The 12209-nt window shown below is 37.4% G+C and overlaps 3 protein-coding genes and 1 long non-coding RNA gene across 4 annotated transcripts in view; 2 read left to right on the top strand and 2 right to left on the bottom strand.

Annotated features, from left to right (window-relative positions):
• LOC134674729 (uncharacterized) overlaps nucleotides 1-12209 on the bottom strand; it is an 83879-nt gene that overhangs the window by 33216 nt on the left and 38454 nt on the right. The window lies entirely within an intron of this gene.
• The window catches only part of LOC134674725 (rabankyrin-5), a 61507-nt gene that overhangs the window by 21260 nt on the left and 28038 nt on the right, over nucleotides 1-12209 (top strand). The window lies entirely within an intron of this gene.
• The window catches only part of LOC134674819 (uncharacterized), a 34246-nt gene that overhangs the window by 15173 nt on the left and 6864 nt on the right, over nucleotides 1-12209 (bottom strand). The window contains exons 2-4 of the mRNA XM_063532970.1: nucleotides 7516-7672; nucleotides 2492-2662; nucleotides 1135-1291 (exon numbers count right to left, since the gene is read on the bottom strand). Coding sequence (XP_063389040.1) covers nucleotides 1135-1291; nucleotides 2492-2662; nucleotides 7516-7564 — 377 coding nt within the window. The 5' untranslated portion in view covers nucleotides 7565-7672. The remainder of the gene's footprint in view (nucleotides 1-1134; nucleotides 1292-2491; nucleotides 2663-7515; nucleotides 7673-12209) is intronic.
• On the top strand, nucleotides 5029-7082 carry LOC134674302 (uncharacterized). The gene is made up of 2 exons (XM_063532330.1): nucleotides 5029-6224; nucleotides 6302-7082. Exons 1-2 carry the CDS (start codon nucleotides 5071-5073, stop codon nucleotides 7074-7076), a joined length of 1929 nt encoding a protein of 642 aa, XP_063388400.1. The 5' UTR covers nucleotides 5029-5070; the 3' UTR covers nucleotides 7077-7082.

Here is a 12209-nt window from a genome sequence, read left to right as displayed (position 1 = left end):
CACCTCGACCCCCGTAAATTTCCGCGTGGTTTCAAAGAGGCTAGTCGTACCTGGTGTTCCTTAAACCTTATAAGAACTGGAATAGGTCACTGCACTGACCTCCGTAAAAAATGGTGCTGGACTGGACTGACGCTGTGAAATGCGATTGCAGAGACCCTAAATAAACTGTGCACCACTTAGTTTTCGAATGTCCCATAACCAGGTATGATGGGTCGCCCATGTATTTCAAACACCTCACGAGCGGCGCTATAGACTACTTACGGAATGCTAAATCTAAGTTATGATTTGCATGTTAAAAACACTGTGTATAATGCCATACGATAAATAAATAATTTTCTAGACATCATCTTAAACACCCTAAGGCTCAGATAATGGGTAATTCCTATTCATGACCGTTGCATGGGGAAAACCTGTTATTAAATATGCGTCTTTTTAATAAATAAAACGGGTATACTACAGAACTTACCAGCTGTGCTTAAACGGAGGGTGACCTTCAACATATCAAATTGCACTCAAATAACCGTAGGTTCGGTTCCACTGACTCGAATCTACGGTTCTATAACTCCTAAGTATATCATGGGAAACCGAACCGAAACCCATTCTTGCAGTCTTGGTACAAACAGCAACACTCCTAACTATTGCAAGAAGCATAAGGTCCACCGACGTACAGTTAACAGTGTGGGCGATGGCACGGTTAGAAACTGAAAAAGCTAACAGGCTTGGTGTTCAAAGCGATCTGCACATGTTCTTTCTTACCTAAAAGAAATGTTGTGTTAATTTTGAGGTTTAGGTTCTTGGGCCGTGGAAGTGTAGACTGTACAATCAATCAATTTAAGAGCTGGGCTCTTGTCGGTGCATCGTGATGAAGTTGTCTCCACTTTAGTCGGTCCAAAGCCAGCCCTTTAGTTTCCTGGTACAACACGGCCCCTACATGCTCCTTTCCTTCGCTCATATAACTTTTCCTTGGTCTTCCCCTCACTCTCCTTCCATTTATTTTTCCTTCTATGATGTTTCTGATGAAGTGGTCGTTTCGTAGCAGGTGGCCTATCATTCGTCCTCTTCTATTTAATAATACTCATTATACTTCTCTACCTAGTCCTTACTTACCCACCTACCTAGTATGTGAGTTCTTACCTAGTGGAAGGTGTCCTCTCGCCCTTATCGTCAACTTCTAAGCAGCCCTCCTTATACGGCTCCATGATCTCGATCTTAGGCGACCAGCGCCCGTTCTCGTAGTCTTGATACTTGTTGGTCTGCGGTGCGCAGTCTCGTAGCACGCCGTCAATTCTCACTGGAACATGCATCAATTACATAATTATTTTGCACAAATATTAAAGTCCACACACTATGAAGGTGAACCAAAGCAACTTACTCGTATAAATAAGGAAAATGCCTATCATTTTAGGTAGTTACTGATGACGTTTGATGACGTTTTTACGAGATAAATAGTTATAGCTATCTATCTCCCGAAATAAGTATCTTCCGAAAAAATATAACGTGACCACACATATTTAAATACACAAACGAGTCTACCGCGATATAATTTCATTGTTTTTACCTTAAATTCTGAAGTTGCAGCTGAGTTTAACGTATAAACAATGAAATTATATCGCGATAGACTCGTTTGTGTAATAATTATTAAATACGTAACGACGTCTAGAATTCGTTTTCAACACCTGACTAAAAATGACTTATATTGTCCATAATCATACTTCTACTAATTGTAATAATAGGTAAACTTTGTGTTAAATACCGATGTTACGTCATGTTGTCTCAACAAATTTTAACAGAAGAGAATAAACAAATTCAAATGGGTTTTTCTCACCGCATTCGCCATAAAGTGTCTTTCGTTATCTCGAACGTAAACCTTTATTGCAAATTGCAATGCCATTGTATTCCCAATCCCATTGAGGTTCACTTCCATTTTGTTGTATGTGTGCTGCCCAAACAGAAGTGTTGCTACATGCGCAACGTTGCATATAGGCAACCAGAGCGAAGCAGAACCAATTAAGGCGTAATTAAAGTGACAGAAAGATGCTCACAATTTGCGTATTCCGGTGTTCGAGGTAGGCCCTCAGCGCAGGGCGCCCAAGACCTGAATGAAGTGGTCGAAGTTCGCACACAAGCCATGTAGTAATCAGGCTGTGGGTTACACAGACAAACCCAGGCGGTTTTCTGTGCTGGATTAAGATATAATAGGTATATTGAGTTGTGGTACTTGTGGTCTCTCACCTACCTTCGTTGTACTTACTTGCAATTCAGTCTTTCTTACACTTCGTACAGAGTAGAGGACGACAATTTTGTCAATGTGGGCGAATTCACGCACAGCTGCGGAGCCGTCGAGTATTTTAAGCCCACCGGGCTGATTGGGACCTGACGGGACTTGGGATTCTTAATAGATAGCCAGGTTGGGAGATGCGAATAGCCGAATATTTAATAGGTGACTTTTTAGGGCCGTGGAGGCATTTGGAAATATATTGTATTCGCTCACCTCCATTCTGAATGTCCAAATGGAAGACTTGCTTCATGCACATCGTGGAGTAGGGACAGTCCACGACGAACTTGTTGGAGTGGTCGAAGTTCACACACAGGCGCGGCGTAGACGTGTAGTTGTGGCCTGGTGGCGGATTGATGAGGCATTGGTAACATTGAAGGGCGGACCCTGGAAAATTAAAAAAAAAACAATTTCAGATTTGTCCTAATTTTTGTTGTAGGAGACTTTATGTTTAAGGTTTCAGAACTTTTAATACCTATATTATTAATTTATTACATAACTAAATAATGGTAGTCACTGATAATCTAGCATTAGCATCGGGAGTATCGGGACTGATTAGGAAACGACAACTAGGAAACGATTTTGGTGCTCTGTGCTGGATTTGTTCTTACTGATGGTTTTTGAAATACTCGTTTTAATTATTTATTTAGACTAGCTTAACCTCCTTAAAAGGGTTCCTTTTCATCTTCATACCTACTTATAGATATTAAATACTTTAACCTTCCACAAATATAAATATGTACCAGTCTCGAATCATTAATTCCTGTGTCTATATAACCCTTGATTCCGTAAACTCATGTTCAGTGAAATGAAACTGAAAGTTAGAAAGTGTTTCACGTAAGTACAGTATCGGCTTATAATTAACAAATATGTAATAAAAAAACTCACACCGGAGCAACACACTTATCGAAGCATGCGTGACTCATACCGACAAGAATAAAAACGTCTTAAGACCACTGTGCAAACGTAATTTGTAAGCCATTTAGAGTTGGTTCTAGATCTTCGCGGTTAAGTGCCGCTGACCTTACTGCATTTTAGATACTTGACGTAATCGACATATAATGAACTCAAGTGTTGGTCATTTTATGTCAGCGATGCGTTATGCTTTTGGTAAACTTGCGTGCAGTTGGTCTTGACCCCGATTTGGATTATGAAGTCTATTACGAGATAAAACGTATGCAAGAATGTTGTCTGCGTAACACCCATTATTTTATACACATTAGTATTCATAAGGTCAAGCGACCTTGGATTTTAGCAAAAAAAAATATGGTTGTCTGTAAATTCGGTTTACGGACGATAATTTTGCGTGATAACGTCATAAGAAAAAAACATTACCATTAGATTACGTAACGTTACCATGGATATCTGTCCACAACGTTACCATGGAGATCCGTCCACAACGTGACACTTTTTCGTGCATGCTACCGGTATTCATCGATTTATAAGACGTAATCACGTTAAAAATGAGTCTATTAACGTTTTTAACGCATATTTTTCCTCAATTTATATTCATATTTGCTATTTTACTTATGGGTCCCATGGGTTTCGTGAGACGTAGACTTGATTAATATCTATGTAATGGATAGATATACCTCGCATACATATTCCTTAGGTAATTAGGTACTTCCATTGTCATAACTTTTTATGATTAATTCGGAATTTTAATTTGTTTAAGTACCTAAAGTAAAGTGCTTCGTCGTTGACCGAAACGACCGGGTGATGATTCAGAGTTTTCGAAAAACACTTGTTTTATTATTTTAATTATTTATCACAAAAAGGACATAAGTTTAACGACATGTTCTGCTTTGTTTAACTTCTTTATTATTTATTATAAATTATTATAATTTACAATGCTTCGCATTCTTAACTTAATTGTTTGTAAATATATAAATATTTGTTTTGAAGTATATAACATTTGTTTAACAAAAATAATCATTGCGCCTCATAAATCTTGGGTCATGGATTGTCGTTGATGGACCTAGTTAGCAGCGATTTAGATAGCCCAGACTGTCCAAGTGATATTTAAACGTCATAATTTCATATAAGGTTGAAATTTACAATAACACTTGCACAGGGGCTATCAAAATATCTGTCAACTTAGCTTATCTATGAACGAAAAAAATTATTTCCTTGATTTCAGCTGGATGATTGACTCATGCGTATTCTTATTAAAACATCTGTATAAATAGCTAGTTTCAAGTGATCAAATATGACTCATACAAATATCATTCATTACATTACCATTACCATTACATTGTGAACGATCACAGACCTGAAGAAGTGTCAGATATAATTGAGCGGTTTCTAAAATAATTATCGAAATCCTTATTCTTTCAAATCTGGACATTCTTGGGCTCATTCTACTCAGAATCGACAGCATGTTCTATCCTTCCATTAAAAAAAAGATGTCCCAAAATGTCCATTCCATTACGTCACGTTTTATTATGAGAAAATGTTTTTCACTTGTATGGATGTGACGTAGTGGAATGTACAATTTTCATACAAATTTTTGGGACACGTTTTTTTATCATCAGGATTGAATATGCTAGTGATTCCGAGTTGAAAGAACCCAAAAACACCAGGATCTGAGAGAATCAGGTTTTCAATATTTATTTCAGAAAACGCCCATTCACTATCTATTTGAGACAGCAATTCCAGCCGTTATGGGGGTCTTATTTATTAAATATGCCGTTTTGATAAGTTAGGTACTGTCCTGACGCTCGCTTCATATTTTGATAAAAAATATCGAATGGGTTTTTGATCGAGGTGGCCATGACATTAGTTTTTCGTCAAATATGAATGCCAAAGCCGTAACATTGTGTATATTTTTTATCTTTCGTTGCTGTTACAACGTGGATCTTGATTATTATATTGATGATAATAAAGATCGCTCTAACAACGAGAAGGATGATATAGTCGAAACACGGAGAATTGGCAATGAACCTAAAGCGTCATCCGATGGTGGCGAAATTAAAATTCTGACCACAGAAAGTAGTGCTGAAGAAAACACAGAAATAAACTCTACAACATCAAGCAAGGAACCACCAGAAGTATCAGAGTTTGACAATTATAGTTACCAAGACACCGTCAATTCAGTCAAGACAAAATTTCCTCTTACTAATATATTTGATGAATATGAATACGAGTACGCCGATGATGTCAACAACCCGGACGACTCGGTCACTGAAACTGTTTATGAGGAAACCACTACATTGAAAGAAGAAAGAAATAATATTACTAACGCATCGAAAATCCTCCTCAGCCCTTCTGGAAAAATACGAAATAATGATCTCTACCATATGGTACCTGCTGTTACAAAGCTTAAAGTAAAGAAATATCCAGGTAAGTTAAATAAATTATATGCTGAAACCGATGATAATGGCAATGTCTGGTATGTTCCCGAAGAGTATCCCTGCTGGGAATTACCTATATTGTTTGGTAGATTTAGGACTAGAGCCAAGTACTCCGAGATATTCCTATTAAAAGGAGGAACTCTTGACGGCATATCACTTGAACCGGAGACCGAAGTTAAATTTATTCCCCGAAGGCGCAATGACGATTCTGGCAATAAATGGTGCGATCAGGGACCCTGTTACGGTGATCACACTCTCTGTACTTTTCCAAATGACACCATATCTAGAATATGTGACAGAACATACAAAGTCAAGAAACTGTCTGTCTACGAACAAGTAGTAGTACTAAACACCATAAATAATATGAGAAACCGTGTCGCAATGGGCACGGCGGAGGTTTATCCTAAATTGCCTACAGCTGCTAACATGCAGCAAGTAATGTACGACATGGATTTAGCAAGAATATCCAATAGATGGCTTCGACAATGTCTGCCCGGCCCTGCCGCTTGTTCTTCCTTAAAAGACAAGCTGGTCACACAACTGGAATGCAAGAAGTGTTTGAGACACTGTTGTAGAGGACCAAACGATCAGGATTGGTAAATATTTTACAATTTCATGTTAGTTTTGTTTTGTCTCTGTTCTACTTTTTAAGACTAATGTATTATTTTGACAGTTTACCGCCTAAGGAATGCTTCGTGACAGCTTTAGTTGGATGTCTTCACGCTTGGTTTTTAAGTGCTCGTGGACAACTAGAAAAGCGAGACGTTGGATGTGGACATATCACTCGAGATACGTTCAATACTGCCCAGATACTATGGGCGAAAACCAATAAAATAGGCTGCGCTTACGGTATAAGGGGCAATGGTGACGTTAGAGTTGTGTGCAATTTTTCCCCTGGAGCACCATTTTATTTGAGAACTAAATTTTATTGCGGCATCATACCTTACAAAGACGTTACAGATAACTTTGAAGAAGTCTCTAATTACGATATTACGAGTTTGGATTTTTTGGCGAAATTAGGAATTCAGATGAATTTGACAAATCTCTCAACGCCTCAACATTGGAGGAAATCTTTCATTCCTGAATTTATTATCCGAAGTTTTACTCCTTGGGGTGTGTCTTTTTTGCGTGATAAGTTAAACGGCAAACTAAGAGCTTACGAGGGCTTTTATGAAAACGGGACCATAGGAGCGGCAGCTAGGCTTGTGACACGATATTCGTTTCATGAAGAATCTAATGCCAGATGTGATACTGGTGAAACTATTTACGAGAGCGGTCTCCCTGGCAACCAGTGCGTGGAGACCGGTAGGGTGTTTACAGCACTATGTTACAGTTACCGAGATCCTTATCCTGGTTATAGATTGGCTGCAATCGTAGCCCCAGTGGCACTGTTTTCGCTGATTTTGTACGATTTGTTTAGCGGTGTTCTTAGGCAAACTAACTTTTAATTAAACCTTCCTGCATATTAACATGTAAAATGTGACGATCCACGGCAAAAGGTACCTTACGGCGGCCGGCGCTTACGTCGCATAGCACCGCAATAATATTGGAGCGGCGTTAATAATATCGTAAGCGCCAACCGCCATAAGGTACCTTTACCCGTGGGACGTTACAAATAATGACGTTAAAAAGTCAATCTTGTATGTTTCATTAATGATTGTTGAAGTCAAAGTTATTCATATAAGAGAATAATATGTTTATAGATTAAATGACTTAATTAAATGTTGATGTTTTACAAAACTGGATAGGTACCTTCTGCCTATCAGTTTTCCCTTATATACCTACATTACTAGTATACAAATATACTTAACTTCAAGTCTTTTTAGCGCCGGTTACGTTCCGGAAATTACACACGAGCGTATTTAAAGGTCTAAAATGTGTACATACCAGTCTCACTGAAGGCCAAGACCGCCGTCAGGGCTAGCACGCGCTGCATTCTTGCAATTATTTGACTTGGGCGGCCTCATATAGATGTTCGTGCGGTCAACATGACATGCATTAGTCTTCGACTAGCGCCGGCCTTGCTGAACGATGTAGGATGCGTCTGGAAATATTATTGGACATATATTTTCATGGGTATTTTACTTTAAATAGCAAAATTAGGGCCGAACGAATTTAACACACACACAACGAAAGGTAGTTTTTGTCAATTTTCCAGCACGTTCGCGTTTATACCTAGTTAGTAGTAGAATGGCAGAATTTTAAGATGTTATGTTATTATTAACTCAATAAAAATAAAAACTTAGAAGATTTTGAATTGGCATGTAGACTATAGACCTAGGTTTCATTAGTGTTGTAGTAGACCTGAAAGATTTCCTAGTACTCTATCGATTTATCCGGTGCATGTATATTTTATTTGCGTACAGTCAGCAGCAGAAGTCGCTATACACTCCAGGTGCTCAAAGAGAGGTAAACGTTTAAACTGTCAAAAAGTTGTTGACTGTCATGGTAGTATTTACTTGTGAGCGCTCAACATGTCACAAATATCTTAACAGTCGCTATTCATTAATTTCTACACTTACAACAAATCATTGATACCTTAGCTGTCAAATAACCACTGGTATCTAAGCGGTCAACGTGTCAAATATATCTGAACAATATGGAAAAATAGACGTTTAAAGCATACATGTATGGTCGTATATTGAATGAATAATAGCTATGCTAATTTCAGGTAAAGCGTTTTGACAATCATCGAAAGCAGTACAGTCTTGTCATCACATACATCTATCTCACGTTTTGCCCTTCAACCATTGACAGAGGCCTGTCAGTCAGCTTACTGAAAACTATTTCTTTTATTGAATAGAATCATCAAAACGAATGAGTGACACATAGCGAAAGCTAACTGAAGCCGAATTTAGAGCCAATTGTCAAGGCACGTTGTGGTCTTGTGACTAAGGCGTTTGCTTTTCAAAGCAGAGACCGCGGGTTCAAATCTCAGTCGGACGCACCTAGAGATTACAGCTTTTTTTTGGGTTTCATTTCTATTATTAATTTGTAGTTTTATATTAATTTCGCATAAGTTTATATGTTTTTTGAAGATATGTCACATGTAGAGTATGTACGACTTTCTAACAGGACGTTGTAGGTTTGAACCCGCAGTAAGCGTTCCTTAGATTACTCCTGTGCGGAATGCCATTTGATGTTTACTGCTAGGTTATACTGGTTATACTAACAATAAGTTCAAAGATATACAGTATGTTGATACATACTGTATATCTTTGAACTTATTGTTAGTACGAACGTTAGTTTGAACGAAAGGCCAAGAAAGAGACCCATTAATGTTTACAACTTTTACTATGGGACCAACCCCGAAAACGCGGAAAAATACTTGGAAGTTTCATACATTTTGCTGGTCTGATGTTGAAATTTTCTATGGGAGAGTAATTTTTTTCCGGGGTTTCGGGGTTGGTCCCATAGTAAAAGTTGCTCAGTATGACCTAAACATTAATGGGTCTCTTTCTTGGCCTTTCGTTCTGATACATACTGTATATAACTCCGTATACTCTATCCTCTCTGCTAAGTTGTAAAAACAAAATTCGTCATTCCTATGGTCAACAGTTAGCATATTACGTAGGTGTATATGCATGGCAGTGATGGTTTTAACGGGTAGCCTCTATTACAAAGCCATAAGGTTTACATGTCAGATTGGGACAGAGAACGTGTTAAGTTTCAATTCTATTATTTTCTCCTTCGTTCTTTGTTCGATTCGGAGCATCGTATTTTAGTACTATATAGTATATTTTAGTACAATAAGCGGGCTAAATGAATATATTAACATATAACATGCTCTACGATTTGGAAGAACGGCCGCCTATGACAGTTAAAATAAAAACCCTATCATTCTCGTAAAACCTACTTATTTATTGTCTAAGTTTGACACTTGACGATAAAATACTTCTTTAAGAAAGGAGGTGTCAATTCGTAGCTGCTACAGTATTTTTTTAAAAGTTAAACAGATAAAATGTTGATGCTTAGTTACCATTGAAATAACAACTGCTTAGCAACTGGTGGCACCCTGGCTGCTGACGTACGTGATTGGCAGTGCGTGTAGGTATTAATGACAGCAGCTTGAATTTGACTGCTTAGTTACCACTGAGGTTCTAACCGTTATTGTCATTGTGATTAAATAAGGGTGTATGTGTTAAAGAAAAACTCAGAAGTTAAGATATATGTGACGAACTGAAAGCCTATGCTAAAATGACAACTTAGATGTCCTTATTTTTGTGACGATTGAAGTGTATATGTTTTCTTGGACACCTTACCCGCTCAGGTATATCTGATGCTGACTGTACAGTGGTTAATACTTAATACAAGACATATACTCATACAAGTTCAGCAAGAAAGGCGAACGGTATAGGCGACCTTGGAAACGACATAACAGTGAATGAGCGAATACTGTGCTAAGCAACCAAGATTAAGAGCATTGAGTGTTACTTAAACGTACAGTAAGATAACGTAATAAGTAATAAGCGTACCTAATCTAAGTCGTTTTATTGTATGGATAAACGGCAATACTGATTCGTCTAATGCATTTTGTTTGATAATGCTGAATTCGATACTGTCCTACTTTAAAACCCAAAAATTCGCGCGATTACAAATAATAAATATTCCAAATAAAAAATATGCATAAATATAATGTTACGACATTGTTAGTCAGTAATCTGATCCCAGTTTCAATATTATAATTATAACTTTATGAGTCAGCGGTTAATCACAATACGCCTTAGGAGGCGCCTATACGCCTGTGCCTACAATAAGTACTCACACTGGTTCGAAAGTTAATGAACAAGTTACTCCTGTATGACTCCTAATTGAATAGTATTTTTAGTTAGCTAAAAAAATTACTATTCGCACCCCTAATGTAATGTACATTAACGTACGTACGTAACGTACATGTTTCAGACATGAGAAGACTAAGAAATATCACTGTTCATTTAAGAATTTTTACATCCACATATCGGATACTTGTGTATAAAATAAAGATTTGCAAAAGTTGACTAACAGTAGGTACCTACTTAATAATAATAACTATTATCGCAGTTGGACCAAATCATGTTGCAATTTTTAAGTTAAAAGTTGCGTTGTCACTAACCTCAGTTTGATTTACTCGTGGTAGGTTCGGCGACAATAATAGTGAATAATGTACCACTTTCTTTTGCTTTATATTGTCTCTCCTTCCTTAATATTAGGTAGTACTTAATTACATTTTAGCTAATACTTTATTTTACTTAAGGACACATGAGAACGAAAAGATAACGTTAACTGTTCATTGAGGTATATAAAATGTAAGCTGTTCACCTACACAATACTTATTGTGCAATGAATACAACTCACAAGTCTTACAAGCTTTGCCACCTCTCCAGATTGTTTATCAAAATTAGCTCCGTTTGACACCATGGTTCGACCGCAATACCTGGTCTGTAACCAATTGGACACTTTGATTGTAATTGTACGACTACGACCTTCCTTCAATCGTACTCAATTCAACCGCAAATGGCAATAGCACTTTATTTGTTTACACTTTAGTCGGTAATTTTAGTATTTGTTTACTAAGTAGTTCGATTCTGATGCTGTTTTTTTTTAAGATAATATTTCACAACACAGCCGTACTGTCTATGCAGTTAAAATATTAGTTTTCTTTTAGGTTTTGTTTTCAATAAAATACTCAGTAATATACTCAGTTTTCATCCGAAATTGATGTCGAGTGGCAATATGTTGTCCCTTAGCTGTGTAGCTTTCAAAATTTTGGTAAAATTTTAATCGAAAGTATCAAGCGGTGGTCGCCGTAGCGGTAAATAAAATGGTTTGCCGTCATCGTGGTAGTTAAATAATTGAATATAGACAAAGTAGTGTTGAGATAATTGTCACGGCATTGGAAAAACCCAACATTTTTGTTAGGACCAAAGGAATGTTAAATCTTATTTTAGCATTTTAGTCGTGTACCTACTTGGGCACATACAAGAAACGTGTTTTGCATACACTCTTGCATAAACTCCCTTTCGTTGCCCACTCATAAAGCCAACCTGCATTTAGTTATAAATTCGCCCAGTCTAAAGCCTTAACTCTTTCTAATACAGGCTAGTTTCCCGTAAATAGGTAGCACTTTAAACTATGCCAAGCGAATTGGTTGAAGTCCATAAGCTGAGTTGAGTGATTGGCATAATGCTTGTCTTGTCAAAGTAAAACGTTGTGGTTGTAATAGTCGTGTATTCTTATTGCTCATTGACTACTGTACGAAGCCTATCCAATGAAACTGTCCATTCGAGATCCATATACAGGCTTTTAACGTTCATAGGTCTGTGAGAGAAAATTCGTCCACCAAGAACTCATATTCAAAAGTCACCTATTTCTTATCTCTGTCACTCTAACGATACAAGAGCTAGAGAGAGTGAAACAGATTAATTTCGATTCTACAAATGTGCGGTTATAGTCCTGGTTTTTGTATTTTTGTAAGCGTTCGCCTGCGAGCTGCGCTTGAGAGACGAATAGGTGGGAACGACAAATATTGTGATGCTCAAACTCCACCGCTAAAATAGTAGGTAACTACCTTTTTAATAATCATGACAATGTTTTATTGCGTT

Source organism: Cydia fagiglandana, chromosome 20 (genome assembly GCF_963556715.1).
Source record: "Cydia fagiglandana chromosome 20, ilCydFagi1.1, whole genome shotgun sequence".
In the NCBI taxonomy this organism is placed as follows: Eukaryota; Metazoa; Arthropoda; class Insecta; order Lepidoptera; family Tortricidae; genus Cydia; species Cydia fagiglandana.
Note: the sequence above shows the minus strand (reverse complement) of the source record. Positions and strands in the feature narration are given on the sequence as shown.